The 20,611-nt window shown below is 35.3% G+C and overlaps 1 protein-coding gene across 1 annotated transcript in view; it reads left to right on the top strand.

Annotated features, from left to right (window-relative positions):
* The window catches only part of LOC150098111 (cytosolic carboxypeptidase 1-like), a 551,906-nt gene that overhangs the window by 316,531 nt on the left and 214,764 nt on the right, over positions 1 to 20,611 (top strand). Inside the window, exon 12 of the mRNA XM_090406686.1 lies at positions 14,986 to 15,084. Coding sequence (XP_090262812.1) covers positions 14,986 to 15,084 — 99 coding nt within the window. The remainder of the gene's footprint in view (positions 1 to 14,985; positions 15,085 to 20,611) is intronic.

Raw genomic sequence — 20,611 nt, 5'->3', positions numbered from 1 at the left:
CTGCCGAGTTTAACCATGGCCGTACCAGCATTGAAGATGATCCATGTGAAGGATGTCGAGGAAGTGTAACAACACCAGAAATCATTGATCAAGTGCACAATATGGTATTGGATTACTGGTGAGTCAAAGTGTGTGAAATTGCAGAGACTATAGGCATTTCAAAAGAACATGTAGGATATATTTTGCATGAAGAATTGCAAATGAAAAAGCTTTGTGCAAGATGGGTGCCATTCTTGCTCACAGCAAATCAAAAATGCACTCGCATGAAAAGCTCTGAACAGTGCTTGGGGCATTTTTAACAAGAATGAAACTGATTTTGTGTGTCGATTTATTACTATGGATGAGACTTGGATTCACCATTACACACTAGAATCCAAACAGCAGTCAAAACAGTGGACAGAAGCCAGTTGTTCAGAACCTTGACCTTTCCTGTTGATTTGTCCATCAGCAGGAAAGGTCAAGGCATTGGTGTTTTGGGATGCAAAAGACATTTTGTTTATTTATTATCTTGAAAAGGGTGAAACAATAACTGGGGAATATTATTCCGATCTTTTAACCAGACTAGACGAAAAAATTCGTGAAAACAGACCTGGTTTGCAGAATAAAACAATCATCTTTCATCAGGACAATGCACCTATCCACAAAGGCGTTTTGGCAATGGGAAAATTAAGGGATCTGCACTATGAATTGTTGGAACATCCCCCCTGTTCCCCAGATTTGGCTTCCTCTGACTTCTATCTCTTCCCAAAACTAAAACTTTTCCTCACTGGTAACTAGAGAATAATTGCAGCTGATTAGATTATTGAAAAGCAATTAAGGCCATATGAAAAATATCAAATCTCTAATCAATATTTTCTGCAGAATTTAAATGCTTGCTATTTCTGGTAGGTGAGGGCTTCCACCTTTGCAAGAAACTAACTCACAGTTAGTTGAAAACTAACTGAGATTATAGCCCAAATTGTTGACTTGTTCAATCATTTTATTATCTATTACTGTTTTAGTTTGGATGAGCTTTTTCCCTTTGACTGCCATAGTTTTAGTGAGAGATTGACATATTATATTGTTTTATTATTAAATTCAGTTTATATACAGCTTTTTGTAGAGTGTTTTGAGTTGTTCCAGATGTCAGTTGGTTGTCTGCAAAGAGTACGGTTTAAGATAAAATTATTTTCTATATGAATTCCTCCATTCTTTGGTTATTTCATTCATATATATTCCAAATAATATTGGAGAAAGGGGCATCCTTGTCTAAGATCTTCTGTTACTTCGAGTGTTTTCTCCTTTCTCTTCCTTAATAGCTTAAAAAAGAGATTGAATTGTAAGATAAACCTGGGTAGAAGAGAGATTGGAGGCACTATTACGAAGGGTTTTTATAACACAATATTGTTCAGAAAAGGGGAGGAGGGTTGTGTATGTATCTACTTGTGTGGGTTGATTCTCTATAAAAGTATATACCTTTTATTGGTGGGAGCCACATAAAAACACTCCTAAGGGATAGGGAAATAAAATTCTTCTATCTGTGAGATGTAGTGGCTTTTATATATACAGCTAATTCTCTTTTTACATGGCTTTTTTTTTTACATTATTTCGAAATGACATGGTTTAGAAAACAAAAGCAGTTATATTTTTACATGGTATATTTTGATTTAACACAGTTCAATGGCACTTATTTTTAAAATTTCTGTTTGAATTCAGTTCTGTTAAAAAGGGTATTTCCATTATAATTATCATTTCCTAGAACGGTATATATATGCACTTAAACTTGAATTTTGGGAATCCCTCCATGATAATCCATGATATTTTAAATATCATGGATTACTCTACGCTACAGATTGTAGACAATTGTGGCGACAATCAAAAAATCAGTGTTTGTAATTGCGATTCCCTGAAGTTAAGCTGACAGATGATCTGTTATATTCACTTGCTGTTGGTTCCTGGAAGCAGAAGAGTGCTGTGCTGTTTCCTCAAAGTTAAGTTGGTCCGTTATGGGAGGCCCGCTTACATAAAGCTGCTTGAAAGGAGTTAAGCTGTTTGTGAAACAATAATTTCTTGTTTACAGTTCGAAATGATTACACGTCTTGTGTTTTGCTCATGAAAGTTTTTTTGTGCAATAGTTATACAGGTATGTATTAAATTTTGAAGTTTTATACACGTAATATCAAATTAGTAAAATTAATTATTGATTATTTTAAAAATTCTTGATTATTTTATCCCATTAATCATGATGTCAGATAATTCAGTTAGACAGAAGAAGAAAAGAAAAGCTATTTCTTTAGAAACTAAGATCTAAATTTTAGATTGTTTTGTAGCTGGAGAAGGCTCAACATCTTTAAGGAAATATTTTGGATTGAACGAAGCTACCATGAGAACGATTAAGAAAAATGAAGATGCCATTAGAAAAGCTGCCCTTTATGGAACAAAATTAGATGCCAAGTCTTCATTGTATACAAGAGACATTATAAAAGTGAAGATGGAAAAGGCCCTAGTGATGTGGATAGAAGATTGCTCACAATAAGGAATACCTTCAGACAGAAATGCCATCAAACAGAAAGCATTATGGTTGTACCAAACAGATTCAGGAAAAGGAGCCAACAACATCAAACAACAATTGCGATTTTTCTGCAAGCACAGGTGCCTACAAAATTTCTCAAAAGATATGTACTTCATAATGTAAAAATAAAAGGAAAAGCCACATCTACAAATGAGCTGGCAGCTAAGGAATTTCTTTCAAAACTGCCTAAAATTATTGAAAGTGGTGGCCACACTCCTGATCAAGTTTGGAACACAGATGAGACCGGTCTTTTTTGGAAAAAAAAATGCCAAGTAGAACTTATATAGCGAAATCGCAAAAAAAAAGTGTTGGTGGCTAAGGATAGAGTGACTTTATTATTTTGCAAGCAATGCTTCAGAAGATTATATATTAAAACCATTACTCATTAATCAATACCTAAGACTGCGTGCAATGAAAGGTGTGGATTTTAACACGTTACCAGTGCAGTGGAAGGCAAACAAAAAAGGTTGGGTTACAAAAGAAATTTTTTAATGAATGGTTCCATCAATGATTTGTTCCAGAAGTTAAATGATATTTGATGGAAAAAAATCTCGACTTTAAAGTTTTATTGATTATAGACAATGTGCCTGGCCATCTTGTTTTAGAACACCTGAATGTGGAATACTGTTTTCTGCCACCTAACACAACATCCTTAATACAACCACTAGAGCAGGGTGTGATCGCTACCTTCAAAACTTACTACTTAAGAAGAACATTCCAATACATTTTGGATAAACTAGATAAGGATAATTTACTGACAGTTATTGATGTATGGAAGAAATTCTTTATTTTGGATTGCATCAAACTTGCTAAGTTGATGTTATCAGAATTGAAACCATCAATTTTCAATGCATGCAGGAAAGCTACTTGGCCAGAATGTGTGAAAAAGAAAAACCCTGTACCTTTGCATACAACTGAATATCCCAATATCATCAGATTAGCACATGCAGTTGGTGGAGAAGGACTTGATGATTTTTCATCTTCAGATATTGAAGAATTGATGGTTGACAAGGCTGTTAGTGATGCCAACATAATAGAAGCTTTCCTTGAGAATCTCGATGAAAAAGAAAAAAGTGATGATGATGAAGAGATTCCATTCAATGCAGGATTAATTAAAGAACGGCTTCAAGTGGCTAGTAAATTACAAAGTCATTTTCTTACACATGATCCACATACTGAATGAGCTGAACAGTTTAAATGTGCACTGAAATAATGTATGGTGCAATATTAAGAATTATACAAAGATCTAGTCAAAACAGGATCTTAATGATTAATTAGAGAGTTCATGGTAAAAAAAAAAATCAACCTTCAGAATTATTGAAAATTAGTACTAATTTAGTTCCTTTTACTGAAGAAAACGTTTTGCCATTGCAGTATGAACAGGATGGCCAAAGTGTTTCAAGTGATGGAAGAGATTTAATTCCAGTCTCACACAAAAGAATGTGGCTATTGTCAGCAAGTGACGGCGAATAAAATTTAACTAATAACCATATGTACGGGTGTATTTGAGCCTTTTCGAATTTCTGTTTTATTAGTGACATACTATTTTATTTAAGAAAGATACACATGTATATACTTTAAATAAGTATTTAAAATGAAAAATATTCCATTAAAATTAAATAGAGTTTTATTCAATGATTTTTATTTGTTTTGTTTGAAAATAACGTATTGCTCATATCGCTGTTTCACTTCTGGAACCATTCTTCTATTTTTCCATATACACTATATTCTTTTTTACACGGTTTTTTCTGGAACCGATTTCCCTTTTAAATGGAGAATTGGGTGTGTATATGTGTGTAACCACTATACATAACTTTATTAGAGTAATCATTGCAGATGAATAGGAGATCAACTTCTTCTCTCTCTCTGTGTCTTTTTTTTTTTTTTTGTCATCATTTCTAAAAAATACATAATCATGGTCAGGGCTCAATAAATTATGCAAAACCTTACCACACAAAAAATTTTCCCATGCAAGAACCCCCACTTATTTTTAATGATATGTCCCAATAAGTCTATAATAGAATTTCTGCAAAATGATTAATAGTACTGTACCATGGTTAGAGAAGTTCTTTATTTTCATAAATAAAAAATATTATATTTTGTCCTGTATGCAGATACTCGCCAAATATACAGGTGAGTATATTTGTTGAGCCCTGTATATAATAATGCCTTGTTCTTTAAAGTATTAATAATACTACATTTTTGAATGATAGAAAGAACTAGCCATATTTCCACCATTGTAGTTATCTAATCTTAATGGATGCCAAGAGAATCAGTGATATTCAGAGATTGTTGTAGAAAAGTTTTTCACTTGCTTATCAAGTAAATTATAATAGACAAGAAATTATATTCCTTTAATAAATTTAGTTTAATCCTTTATCCAAGTGTGAGCAAACAAAGTTTGCTCACACTTGGATAAAGGATTGGACAAAACAATTGGACAAAGGATTAAACTAAATTTATTATAGTCTAACCAAGTGAAAAATAAACTTTCAAAAAAAAAAAAAAAAAATTATATTCCTGTTTTAATCCTGTAAGCATAAGCAAAGTTTGCACATGAAGTATCTTCACCGCTAGATTACTTGTATATGGAGGATTTTGACACTTCACATCAATTAACTTAGTATTCATAATGTAAAGCACACTTCCTTTCTAACATGTTTTTTATGCATTATGGGAAGGGTCACTGTCCTGACTAGTTTTGACCTTTATGGAGGTGTCCATAATAGCTAAGCTTTATTTACCTCAACAAAAGACTGATAACCAAGCAGAAAAAAAAACAACCTTCATACAACTACCTCGGATCTAAATCATTTTAAAAATATGGTGTGGTATGCCATTTTACTCCTCTCCATGTGGGGCACCTGTTCATGGTGGAGGGGACCTCCCAGTGATGGTACTGGCCCTTTTCACTCATCCTCTTTTTCTTTGTGACCTGTGGACATCCGGAAAGGGGGGGAGAGACCCTGGTAGTCTTGCACTACTTTGGCCCCTGCTTCGGCAAGACGGGTGGTCCTGGATGGGCCAGCTAGGCTCAATTAGCTAGTGGGCTTGCCTGCAAGGGTCAACGGTGTTGCAGTAAGTCTCTCATCCCATGGTCCGAAGGTCAGGATCCTAGACCTACTGCACTGCCGGTATAGTTCAGGGTAGCCCTGGCGTTTCACTCCTGAGTGCAGTCTTTGCTTGCTGGGTAGTGGGCATCCATGGTGGGTGGGGAGCTCTGGCGCCAAATTAAAAATTCCTTAAATATGAATTCTTCATCCTCAAATGTTTCAGGGACATTAACAAAGTCCCAACCAAATACTGATAATATAGACACAGCATATGGAAACAGAAGTAAGAAACAAAAGATATCGGATACTAACATAAATGTACCAACCTTTTTAATCATTCATGTAACAGGTGAAAAACCAATTGGGAAAATGTCACCCTTCTTTATCCAAAAAGGATTTGAAGGACTGGCAGGACCTCCCAAAACTGTCAAGAAATTGTGTTCTAGTGATATCCTCATGGAAACAATGTGCAAACAACATTCCGAGAAACTACTGAGAGCAACGACAATGGGTGGAATACAAATTGCAGTCGCACCTCACAGAACACTCAATTCCATTAGAGGAGTGATATTAGAATGGGATCTCCTTGATGTTCCTGATGAGGAGATATGTTCAGAGCTTAAAGATCAAGGAGTGACAGGTGTGAGGCGCATCCTGATATGCAGGGATGGTCACCTGGTCACAACCAAGAATATCATCCTTACTTTTGATACACCTAGGCCTCCGACATCTGTAAAAGCAGGATATCTCAGCTGTCCTGTTAAAATATACATCGCTAACCCACTGAGATGTTTTAAATGTCAAAGATATGGACATGTCCAAACTGCCTGTTGTGGTTCTACTACCTGTGCCTGATGTGGTAGTAATGAACATGAAAATAAATCTTGCTGTGAAAAAAAAGCTAAATGTGTTAACTGTCAGGGAGATCATCCAGCACACTCTCGTGCATGTCAGAAATGGAAAGATAAAAAAGAGATACAAAAAATTAAAACAGAATGAAACATAACATATCAGGATGCAAAAAGAAAGCTAGGCACCATTACACCTGTTCTACGATCCTCTTATGCTGAAAAAGCAACAATTAAAAAAGCGCCAACAGCAACTCAAGCATGCACGTCTATTTCACCATTTGATAATTTCACCATATCGGAACTTTACGATCGCAAGTGCTTCTCTGTTGAGCGCATTAATCACAAGACCTATGGCCTTACTCCAGAGACAACTTCAAAAATGGTCCCATTCAATGAAAACTCATATGTCAAAAAATTATGGTGGAGACTTCACTCAAAGATAAACCACCAGACACTCACACAGAAAAAATGGATACCTCGATACCCACTGAAAGCATACTAACTGACTCTAACACATTTGACTTTCTGAACACTCTACCAGAGGAAGAGATGGACACTGGTCGTCCATACTTCCCTAAAACAGTGGATAAATATAAATCTGACAAAGGTAAGCCCTCAACCTCTTGAAAACCAGACAAGTCAATAAAATCAAAACAATAGGAAAATTTTTACAATGGAACTGTTGTGGGATCCACCAGAATATTGACGATATCAAGATGTTGCAGAAACACAAACCTTTCTGTTTCTGTCTACAGGAAGCTTACTTAAAACCCAATGTGGACCGTAACTTTAGGAATTTCATGTACGTAAGGATAAAACTGGGGATGGTCCTGCTCATGGAGGATTAGCTATCCTAGTGGGCAGTCATACTCCTTTCCATCAGGTCCAACTTAATACTTCTCTGGAAGCGATAGCTATTCACTTCTCTGTGGGATTCCTTATTACAGTATGTTCAATTTATTTACCACCAAATGCTGAATTAAATGAAATTGATCTTGATAACCTTATCTCGCAACTGTCCGAACCCATACTTTTGATGGGTGACTTTAACGGTCACAATACTCTATGGGGTAGTGCCAACGCTAATAGAAGAGGTCGAATCATTGAAAAAATTCTTAATAATAATAACCTTTCCCTTCTAAATAATAAGCGCAATACTTTCTTCCATATGCCTACCTGCTCATATTCTGCAATTGATCTTACAATCTGTTTCCCTTCCATTCTCCTTCTGCTCATGTGGGAAGTTCAAGAGAACATATATGGAAGTGATCACTTTCCTGTTCTTTGTACAATGTCTTCACAGGAACCATGTTCATCCACACGGATACCTATATGGAAAATGGACCAGGCTGACTGGAACACTTTCTCTCATCTTGCAAAATTTAATGCTGATGCCATCAGTCAAACACCTATCAATGAAGCTGTAAAATATATAGCATTGTCCAGGCAGCAAGACCCTCCATCCCAAAAACATCATCTCGATTTCCAGTCTATCCAAAGCCTTGGTGGAACGCAGAATGTCAGGCAGCCAAAAAAGATCGACACAAAGCATGGAGCATATTTCGTAGATACCCCACCACGTCAAATTTAATAACTTTCAAGCGTGCTTGAGCCAAAGCACGTTATGTAAGATGTCAGAGTCAAAAATAATCAAGGATCCAATTTACTACATTCATTAATCAAATGACCAGTCCAAAAATTGTATGGGATAAAATTCGGAAAATGAAAGGCAGATATAGTACACATTGTTTGTCCACCTTAGACTATAATGGAAGTGTTCTTGCTGATCTTAAAGCTATTGCAGATACTTTGGGAGAAACTTTTACTAAAATCTCAGCAACAGCTTCATATTCTTTGGAATTTTTAATATTGAAAAAGCAGCAAGAGAAACAAAGACTTAATTTTTCTGCCAACATTCTTCAACCATATAATCAGTGATTTGTCAAAGAGGAACTAAAAAGAGCTCTCTCTCCTACAATCTTACCCTAGTGCAGTAGGACCTGATGACGTCCATTATGAAATGATAAAACATCTACCATCATCTTCTATGGATCTTCTTCTTCTCTTATTGTACAATAGAATACTTGCAGAGGAAGAGTTTCCAAATTCCTGGCATAAGTCAATTGTCATTGCTATCCCAAAACCAGGAAAAGATCCAACACAAGCAAATAATTATCAACCCATTGCTCTGACCAACTGTCTTTGTAAGATACTAGAGAAAATGGTTAATGCCAGACTTCTCTGGTATTTAGAAAGCAACAGTGTTCTTTCCAATACACAATGTGGTTTTTCCGTAGACATCGATCAACTTTAGACCATTTAGTTTGGTTAGAAACTTGTATAAGAGATGCATTTCTGAAGCGAGAACATCTTGTCTCGGCTTTTTTTGACATGGAAAAAGCTTATGACACAACCTGGATATATGGCATATTAAAAGACCTCTATAACCTAGGTCTCAAAGGACACCTCCCTATATTTATTAAAAACTTTCTGTCCAGGCGAACTTTCCAAGTCAAAGTGGGAAGTACGCTATCTCAACCATATCTTCAAGAACAAGGTGTTCCCCAAGGCTCTGTCTTAAGTGTAACTCGTTTTGCTATTAAAATCAACTCAATCATTGAACAGCTTCCTCCCACTGTAGACAATGCTCTATATGTTGATGACTTCACAATTTACTGTCACTCACGTAACATTTGGGTAATTGAAAGACAATGAAAGACAACTTCAGCAAGCAATTGATCATGTCTCTCTGTGGGCTCTTAATAATGAGTTTAGGTTTTCGACAGAAAAAAATGTCTGTGTACACTTCTGTCAAAAATGCACTCATCACCCAGATCCTGAACTAAGAATGGGACATACTGTTATTCCAGTAACTACAGAAAACAAGTTTTTGGGACTCATTTTTGACAGAAAACTGGCATTTCTAGCACACATTCGTCAACTAAGAGAAAAGTGCAAAAGAACTTTGAACCTCCTTCGCACTCTATCCTCTACTGGGTGGGGTGCTGAGTGAGCTTCATTGCTCCATCTTTATCGCACACTTATACGTTCAAAGCTGAATTATGGGTCCCAAGGCTATGGTTCGGCAAGACAGAGTAACCTACGATGGTTGGATTCCATCCATCATCAGGGTATACGGATAGCTACTGGTGCCTTTCACACCTCACCCACTCCAAGTCTCTATGTAGAAGCAAATGAACTGGCTCTATCACTTCGACGGAAACAGTTCTCTTAATTACACCCTAAAAATAAAATCTCTCCCAGATCACCCTACATGGAATAGTATCTTCTCTCTACATTGGGAAGCTCAATATCACACACATCAAACTGCTATACATCCTTTTGGTATGCGATTAAAGAAACTGTGCAATCTGTTAGTATAAATGTTGACAACATTAGCTACAGTAAACATAACAACATTCCTCCATGGCAGGTTTGCACACCATCCTGCAACCTCTCACTTTGTCAGCTACAGAAATCTTATACCCCATCATCCATTTACCTACAATTGTTTAATGCACACAGAGCAGCGCACGCTGATTTCTGATTTCTTGAACTATCAGTATAGATGGGTTCAAGAATTAACACCTCTGTTGGCTGTGCTTGCTGACATTATTATCTCAAATCAGATCCCACCAGACTGCAGTAATTATACAGCAGAGTTACATGCTATTCAGCTTGCACTTATGCATATAAAAGAAACTGCTACCAAAAGTGTATAATTTATACAGACTCATTGAGCTCTTTACAGGCTATCTCCTCTCCTATGTATAATCCTCATCCAGTACTTTATGAAGTGCTACACTTGCTTCACATAATGAAAATCCTTAATTTCAATGTTCAGTTCTGCTGGATTCCCAGCCACATCGGAATCAAAGGAAATGAGGTTGCAGATGCAGCTGCTAAATCAGCCTATACCTTCTCCACATACTATTTGACAGTTCCATATACAGACTACAGACAACTTATAAGATCAAAGCTAATTGCTCAGTGGGAGTTAACATGGCAAGAAACATCAACAAACAAATTATATAACATTAAACCTGAAATTAAACACTGGCATTCTAGTCAACATACAAAGAGAAGGGAGGAGGTTGTCCTTGCTAGGCTCCACATAGGTCACAGTCACCTTACGCATTCTCATTTACTGAGAGCTGATTACCCTCCCATATGTGAAAAATGCAACACACACATCTCAGTATTCATCATATTCTGGTAGATTGTCAAAAATTTACACGAGAGAGGAATGAAATTTTCACCTATCTAACCAAGCCATATACACTCTGGGAAATGCTAGCAGACTCAGGCAAATTGCACGAGGTTTTTAATTTTTTAGAAAGAATTAATTTGTACAAACACATTTGATCGTAAATTTGTTTATATGTAAATATGTTTTTTTTTTTTTTTTTTTTTGCTTAACTTAACTTTTATACATATATATTATTCATTAGGTTAAATCTGACCAATTATGTATTACCATGGGCCTTGATCTTGTATATTTGTATCATCCTGCTGTAATTTTGCTAATATGTAAATACCATAATGCTAAACTTAAATTTTATGCATCAATGCTGTATAATAATTCCTTTCTGAATCTTTAAGCATTAGTATAATAATGTTTGTTGTAATCTTACTAGATATAGACACTGCTTTCCTTGACTTGTTTTGTATATACATGTGTTAACCTATAGTTATCTATTTATGTACTGTACTGCTAAAACCTCTGCAGTAATTTTGTTTATATGTAGATACTCCATCACTTAACATACCTTTTGTGTATGCATCTTATTTAGTACTTTATTTTTCGAATAAGCATGTAGTGTTGTAGAACATCTTGCCTATTTGTGTACTCACTAGTAATTCTCTTTATATGTATTCTAAATTCTGTTTCTACTGCATTGCTAAATTTAATTTTCATCCATGCATATTGTATAATAATCCCTTTTTGCCTATTTTTATACTGCTATAAAGGCATCTATTATTATTTTACATATATGTAGATACTCCATGCCTTGGCTTAGTGTATTAATTTATATTGTTAATTGTTTTTGCACTTCTGTAATAACCTCTGACCTTGTGTGTTGCTGTGCCCGCTGCAGCAGTTCTGTTTACCTAGAGATGCTGCTTTGTGAAACTAGATTCTTGTACAGACATATTGTTTTTAAATTTTCTGTAAATGCTAATGTTGTAACCTTTAGTGGTGCACAGTATGACGTTTGTAGTTTTTTGTGCCAAATAAACTATAAACCAAACCAAACCAAGCCATTTTACTCCTTGTGTATGGAAAATATGCATTGATTTAACCTCAATATCTTCCTAGATATAGCTCCCACTGAGGAGACGTCAAAGATTGAAATATTAGTGAGTATATTGATCCTTCCTATAATGCATCACAATTACACGTCCAAAAAGAATGTGTGCTTTGCATTACTTTTATCTTACAAGGATCTCCATGGAGTCAGACTCATTGTGGGAGTCTCACACTAACCTTTATATGCATAATACTTATCATACCTCTCCTTAATCTCCTTTGCTGTCATGATACTCTCAACTAATTCTGGCCATCCATTCCACTCTCTTACACAACTTCAAAGGGTGTCCTCTACTTTTCTCTCTCTATGATCATGATGTATTGAAAAATTTCCTTTGTGTCAATCTTGTAGAACTTCTTTAATAACATATAAGTTTCTATGTCCTTTCTTTCCTGCCTATCAACTAAACTTTGCCACCCACATGCCTTCAGCCTGTCCTCATAGAGAGCATTCCAAAGACTTGTCATCAACTTTGTCACTCATCTCTGAATCCTCTCCATAATCCTCAAGAAACCTATGTGATCAAATCTGTGCACACTAGTCAAGATGCAACCAAGTCTTATAAAAAGAGATAACTTCATAGGCTTATAAAGAGGGATAATAACTTCCCTATCTTGACTTGGTAGCTTGTTTTTTAACATCCAAGTAATCCTTTGAGATATTTTACTAACTTTTGCAATGTGCTTCTGTCCACTATTATCCCCAAATTCCTAGCTTTGTCTGTTTTCTGCAATCCAGTATCATCAACGTGCCATGTCAACCTGAAGTGCATAACCTAATATTTTGCAACATTAAATTGACAGTCATTGTCCTTCACCCACAATGCCAATTTATTTAAATCATCCTGCAGGATATCTACATTACCTTTATCAGCTATTGCCCTTCTTAGTAATAATATTCTATAGTATATTATTATACTTACTGTATATAAAATATTTTGTCTTTTATTATTTTTTTCTCACCAGAGGTCAAGCTAGGGTAAACAGTTAACAAAGCAGTTATACTTTTGCTTATGTATAGTGTCATGTAGCTTGTATCTTGTTCATATATATGTATTCCTGATGATGACCTTGATATGCAGGTCAAAATGTTGAGTGTTATTTTCTTAATTGTAAGTAAAGTAATTGCTTTAATATGTGTGTTTTTCCTATATAAATTCTAACTATGAATGCTGACTGCTGTGTAACCTTAAAAGAAAGAACTCCTGAGATATTAATTGGTCTGTAGTTTAGTGCTTATGTCTTGGAGCCACCATTATGTAACGAAACTATCTTATCTTCTTTCCATTCCGTTGGAGCTTTACCAGAACTAAGACATGGATTGAACTTCATCAGAGGCACTGCTGATTGTCTCACCCATGTGCATAGCACATGGGCAGACACAGTCCTACTGCTGTATTCATGTTCATATTTCTCAATATGCTGAGCATTTCCTGAGAATATATATATATATATGTCAATTCAGACATAAGTCTCTGTCACAATATTCTCCACTTGGATGAAACTCCTTGGCAAAGTAATCACTCAGCAACTCAATTGTTTGTTTCTGTCATCTTCCAACCATCAGCATTGATTAAAATCATCCTTCCATAGTCAGTCTTCTTCTTACTTTCTATATTACCTTGATGGACCTGTGTTTCACTCAGGATTTCTCCATGAGTGCAGGTCACAAAGAATACTTTCTATATAACAAAAAAAAAAAAAAAAAAAAATTCTTGGATTTACTTAGCCTGCTTAGCTAATTTTTTCTCATAATTAAATTTAGCCTTTTTTACCATACTAGTCATCCTTCTTGTTTGGACTTCACAGTGTTCATGAGTATGCTAATTACTCCTTTATGTTCCCTCCACAATGTTTTTGCAGCTCTTGCTTTATATTCTTACTCATCACCTAACCCTCACTTGTTTTATCCTTCTGTCAGTATGCAGTCTGATACTGCTTCTTTTAAACAATCCCTTACTACCACCCACTCATTGCTGATATTCTTTCCTTGTAGCTTCTCAAACCACAAAACACTTCTCCAAGATGTTTTCTAAGTTTGTCATAATTACCACCTTTATAGTCAACATAAACCCTTTCTTCACAGATGGAGGATATTGCTAAACATGTTTAGCAATCTCCCCAAACAAGACTGCACGGTCACTCTCCCCAATTTGAGGGATGACTACGTTGGTTATGAATACATCGTCTGATGCCATTACCAGATCCAACAATCTCAAACTCTTGATTCCCCTCCTTGGCAAGCTGTTTCAGGTAAATTATCCCTTGACAACTGTGTAAATTCCACTTCCATCTTACCATGTCTCCTTTTCTCCTTCCAGCCTATGTCCTTATAGTTGAAATCTCCCCATAATAATTATGGAAAACTAAGGCATTGATGTGAAGATACCTAACATACAAACAGTATTTGCTTATACTTAGGTGTAGGATTAAAATGAATAAATTTCTTATCTATTATAATTTAAGAGGGGGAATTCAGAAAGATTCAGTGCATAGAGAGATTATATGATTTGTATGATGATAATTATGAGAATCACTTGCTACTTGTAATTTGTTGAATGTTGCTTACAGGACATAGAGAGATGAGTTAGTTCAGGTGTCTATGAGCAGAGGTATTTGTTGAACTAGATTGGATACTCTGCTCATGGTCATGACAAAAAAAGATAAATGAAGGAGAGTTAAGAAGAAATACATAAACCCATTATTTGCTGTTCGAGGGTTAAATATATGTAAAATGATCTTCAAGATTGAAGTATAGAAGCAGGTAAAAATAATTAAGAGAAATAGAGAATTGGATAGTTTCTATGTCTGTTTTGATAGGTTAATTACAAATTTGCATATAATATAATAATTGTCTACTCTAACATTTTTGAACATGTTGGTATAGTGTTTGTATTTATATAATTTTTTTTCTAAAAAATAAGTAAATAAATAAAAATACAAAAATAAGGAGAACACTTAAAGAGAAGCTAGGCTATGATGATTGGGCATTTATATGTAATCTGATGTATAATTAACATTTTGCATTGAGTTAAATTCATGTTGTGAAGTAAATTAAGATCATACAGGAAATAATTTTATGATTACATTTTTGTTAAAAAAAGTTTGTGTACTTATAAAGTTACTTATTTAATTGTAAACAAAGTATTTACCTTTTGTACTTGCATTTCATAACAGAAACATTTATAGAAAAATAATTAAATAATTTATGAATTTTAGGAAAGCGAACCATTGCTTGAAAGTAAAGATATCCATCTTTGCCTTGAAGATATTGAAAAGTACAAGAAGTTTTTTTCTGAACTGTATGAAGAATTAGATGTATGTAAAGCTATGTTATATGTGATTTACTTTTTCATTGCTGTTTTATTGTATCGACTTTAAGCTCAGTAATTACTCTTTACTGTTTATCTGTATTTTGAGATATGGATGAAGGTATATAGATAAATGGATATAGAGGATGAAGAGAAAAAAAAATTCATTGAAACAGAGACTGCACTTCAGAACTTGAAACTAGCATGTATTTTACACCCAAAAGGTGATAATGTAAAAGGGATATATAAAAATAAGCTTTAAAAATTGTGGGGGGGGGGAATTATGTTGGGGAAGAAGTCCAGAGTAATTTGTTTTTAATAACCCATAATTCTCATTTTCTGTTCTCTGCTTGTAGAAGACTTTTATTGCTCATGGGTAATGGGAGATGACTGAACTTATGAGACAACCCTTCATGCAATTGAGCAGCTAGTGGCATAAAAAATGGGTTATTGTTGGTGCATTGTGCAAGAGAGAGAGAGCAAAGCAGTTTGGGATCCAGAAAGATGGTTCTAATTCATGAACAAAGAATTTTCATTATGAAGAATTATCTGGTAACTAATCATATTTGTCAAGGAGTTTTCTAGCAAACATTCCCTAGCAAGATAGTACTGAACAGAACAAATTTTACTGCCTTATCATAATGTTTAAAGAGACTGGTTCTGTGTATGTCAGTACTGAATCACCTGAATGTGAAAACTCTCCCAACAGAATATATGTTTTTAGATAATGTACATAAAACCACATTTGCTTTACGTACGTGGATGTTTTCATTTAGTTTCAGAAATAAGCCTTAGAAAAAGTTGTCCCAATTCTTATTAAGATTCATCCTGAGATTAAAATCAATCAGAGGTAGATTGTTGTTACAACTGCCAAACATTCGTATTATAAAAGTAATACCAAATCTACTAATCTGAATACCAATGATTTAGAATAATGTCGTATTAATAATAAATGTAATATGAAATTCTTTAGGACTCATTCAAGGAAAAGAAGATAAATAAAGTCACAGCAGAATCACGTAAGTGACATACATATTCACATAATTAGAAAACAGAAGAAGCAGTAAGTACGCTAAGAAGGACCTCCCAAGTTATTTTCAATTCATATTTTGAAATATGATTGTATTTCTCATAAATGAAATATTACTAGATTTCATTACGCACACGTGGGTGTGTGTGTGTGTGTCTGGTAGAGTGTGAAAGTGTGCCTGTATATATGAATGCACAATTACGTATGCTCAATAGCAAAGGAGTTTTCACACATTTCTGTCAGTTCATAGTACATTGAGATTAACTGAAAACCAAGCTAAAACATGATTTCTGTATCATCTTCATAGTCATTTACCTCTGTCAATAATCATACGAGAAAGAGGAAGACTTCCATTAAAATGAGAAATATAAGAAGAAATACAGATGATGTTACACATTGGATATTAATTGATGGGAGAAATCTCAGATATCAGTACAGAGAGGATCCACAAAAATGTATGGATTTTAAACGTAGTTGTTATTTAAAACCCAAGTGGTAGCAGATCCGAAGCAAGGATAATTAACAACCTACTGAAATTGGTAATTGCACAGAACATCCCCCCCCCCCCCCAATCTACAGATGTCAGTATAATCGTGTGTGTGTAATGTTGTTCATGTCATTTTCTGCACAACTCACAATTATCTATGCAATTCTCTGACTACTACTGTTAATAAAATGATGATAAGAAAGCCTCTGAAAATGATTTGACTTTGTGTTGGTAAGTTTTTGTTAATCGTTGTGTTTGAGTTGTGTGACATTGTTTGTGAAGGAGTAGTTGAATGAGTCTTCTAGTTCCTCTTGGTTCATAACCCGACCGAAGCTTTTTGTGATAAAATCTTGTGCTGAAATTTTCTTTTTTTGAGTTAGTAATTCGTTAAGTTCAGCCCATGTTTGCTTAATATTGTCATTATATTCTGTAAATTTTTGAAAGTAATGGTGTCTTTTTGTGCTATGAATTTTTTGTTGTTAGTTGATTTCTTTTTTTTTTTTTTTTGTATAATGTTTATAAACAAGTGTTGTTGCTGGGTAACTTTTTTAATGTTTTTGTGTAATAGTGTTTAGAATGTTGCCATTTATCCATGGTTTATTGTCTGTTTGTCGTCTTGTTTGTGCAGGCTTTGTTGCTTTTTTGTATACGAGAAAAAAAGTGCATATTAGTTGGAAGTTTCGTATAAAGCAACAGGGTTGTTTATTTTTAGTAGGCAATTCCAGTGTGTTTTTTAAAGGTTTGTTGACAATGTCTATAATATAATGGAGTTTTGCGGTGTTGTGGGGAGGCTTATTGGTTCGAAACTGAGAAAAAGTAGTGATCAGTGATTTTGGTGTTAATTACTAACGAGGAATTTGTGTTGTATTGATGGGAGCCCGTATGTTGATATGGTCAATGTATGATTGTGTTAGTGAATTGTTGAGTATTTATTCTCCCTCTTTGGGAGTTTATGGTATGCTTGGTATTGTGCTGACTCAGTATATCAAGGTATGTGTTAGTGGTTGAAGAAGATTGGTCAAGAGTATTTATATTAATGTCTCCTATTAGGATGAGCCGATGTGTTGTATACGGCTCATCCCTTAGCTATGTTTCTAATTCATGCAGAAAGCTGAGTGGATTTTTATCTGGGGGGGGGGGGTCAGTATATTATGTTTAGCATGTATTTGACACTATGTTTGTTAGCCACGATGCCACTTCCTCTTTTGTTTGGTCTACATAAGGTGTAGGACTGGTAGTTATTGATGTTGTATGCATTAGCTTCTGTGTTCTTTATTGCAACTTCGGTCAGGATTATTACCTCAATGTTTGTAAAGGTGTTGTCGAGCAGTGATAACGGTGTAAACCAGTATTTCTTTATGCTTGTTTTGTTGTGAAGGATTGAGAAGTCGGTATATTTGTGGAAGTGTAGACACTTCCACAAATTCTTTGACACTTCATCAAAGAGTCAATAACCTTGAAATTTACATTTTCTGACTAGTTGCCCATATTTGAGATCTCCATGCTATAATGTTTAGAAATAATTTTAAAGCATGTTTTTAATGATGGGTAAAGAGGTGAGCGTTAATGCAGTATATCGACTGAGTGCTTAGATGGGATTCTTTTGCAATTATATAAACTTGACTGTTTTCATCCTGACTCATAAATACCAATGAGCCTCCTTAACTCAGTCAGTATAGACAAAACCCTTTGTTCGGAAAGATCTGGATTCGATTCCCGTCAGTGACTTGAGGAACCTTTATCTAGTTCCTCATGTCACTGATTGTGATGACTAAAGGTGAGTTAGCTGGTCTCATACAGAAGTAGGAAGTTTTTCCATCCGGAAACTCCGGTTTTTTGTCCTCCAGAACAGGCAAACCGGCCCTGTGAACCCACATGGATTACAGTCATGAATAGTCCCAGCCATATGCCAGTTCCGAGCCCAGATAAAAATGGGGGTTGGGGAAAGCAGTGGTGAACTTTCCTGTAAAAATCTCACCAAGAATACTTTGTGGGCAATGCCTACAAAGTCACTTAAGGTCGGAAACTACTGAATGGGAAAATCAGTCAGTCACATAAAACCACACTGTTGCTTCATCTGTGGTGCATGAAGTGCAGCTTGTTAATCATCCTGACAGATAGTTATGGTAGTTGATTTAAGGGTTTTTTTACATTTCTAATATTTCATAATCTGTTCTAATCTGTTTCATATTTCCTAATATTTCGTAATCTGTTTCTAATATTTCATTCTGTTCAGGAAACATGCTTATTATGAAATATTACTACATTTGATGAAAGTTGGTGCTCTTTGCATGGTCTCATAGTGTAGGATTATTGGTCCAAATATTCTTTGAGGATATTGTGACAGGAGCTTTATGAAGGTAATAGCATTTCTGAAACATGCATTTCATGTACCATTGTTGTCTTTTGGTTTAAGTTGATAAAGAAATGAAACAAGAAGTGACAAAATAATAGTAGAAAATATTCCAGAAGATTGCAATCAGGAGTACATATCATTACTTGAGGTAGAAAAACCTGAAATGTGGGAAAGGCAGCTGGAGTAGAGATATGATCCAACATTACAAAACACTGCCATCATTTGTAAGGACAGGAGAGGAGATAGACCAGCTCAAGGAGTAGTCACTGTCCTTTTAGGCAGCCATATCCCATCTAAGAAGTCTCATTGAATAGGAATTTGGAAGCAGTTGTTGTCCAATTCTCAGTATTAACTTTATTAATAGTATGCTGCATCTACTTTCTTCCTACGACAAATATCTCTCAAGATGAATTGGATGATGTCATTTCGTAGTTACTACACCCACTTACTTTTAATGGGGAATTAAAATGGACATAATACTCTATGGGGTAATGCTCAAACAAACATCAGACTAAGAGTTGTTGAGCATATGTGCACCAACAATAATTTCTCCTTCCTAAACACAGAGGCAGCATCTTCTTCCATATGCTTTACTGAACACTCACTTCCATAGACTTAATGTTTCACCCTTCCTTTTCCTGCTGTGTAAGTGGAAAACTAATGACAACCTATTCAGGAGTGATCGTTTCCAGTGATATCCGCCTTCCTGCATGGGCAACCATGCAGCCCATAATGGTTAGCATGATGGAAAAATTGAGCAAGCTAACTGGATCGTGTTTTTTTTACTAGCAGAATTTGACTCTGCAATGGTCAGCTCTTCTTCCATTAGCAATGCAGTGAATCATGTGACAGTATATTATACAATTTGCCTCTAATCTATGGTGGATTGACGATTTCACAGTAGTCAAAGAAGCACAGAAGAAAGCTCAGGGTATTTTTCAAAAATACCTCTCCACAAAAATAAAACTCGTTACTTTCAAATGTTCCAGGATAGAGACCAGCTGTCTCTATCTTTGAACACAGTAGTTGCACAGTTGCTAATCCAAAAATGATTGCTGACACATACTCAGGGAGATTTTTGCTAAAACATCCTCTTGTTCCCTCCCCCAAGTTCCTTGTCCATAAAACCAAAGCAGGAAAACAACAAATCCACTTTGAAAAACTTTGAAAAAAATGGATTTCTTGTCACTTCCCAAAGAATACAACAGGCCACTCAATAAAGAAGAAATGGAAGCTGCTTTGATTGAATGTGTCCAACTGTTGATGAACAGGTAATATCCATTACGAGATGATAAAACACCTGTCACCAACATCCATGGATCGACTGTTGCAATTTTACAACAGAATTTTCTGTGAAGATGATTATAATTTCCTTTCTTAAGCCAGAGAAAGATGTAAAAATTCCCAAATAGCTACTTTCCAGTTCCTCTCGATGAGCTACTCATTCCTGATTCTTGGAAAAAATGGTTAACTATCTTTTATGATTTCTGGAGATAAACAACTCCCCCCCCTCCCCCCCCCCCCCCCCAGCATACAAGTGGTCATCCTCAATTCTCAAAAAAGAAAAAAATCCAGGTCTAATGAAAAAAAAAACTACTTAACGCAGGCATCATTTTACTGCTGATCATCTAGTTTGGCTGGTCGATCTATTAGAGAGATCA

Source organism: Typopeltis vanoorti, chromosome 16 (assembly GCF_054136105.1).
Source record: "Typopeltis vanoorti isolate ZY-2024b chromosome 16, IOZ_Tvanoo_1.0, whole genome shotgun sequence".
Taxonomy (NCBI): Eukaryota; Metazoa; Arthropoda; class Arachnida; order Uropygi; family Thelyphonidae; genus Typopeltis; species Typopeltis vanoorti.
The sequence above is the reverse complement of the archived record's forward strand: the minus strand, read 5'-3'. Positions and strand labels throughout refer to the sequence as shown.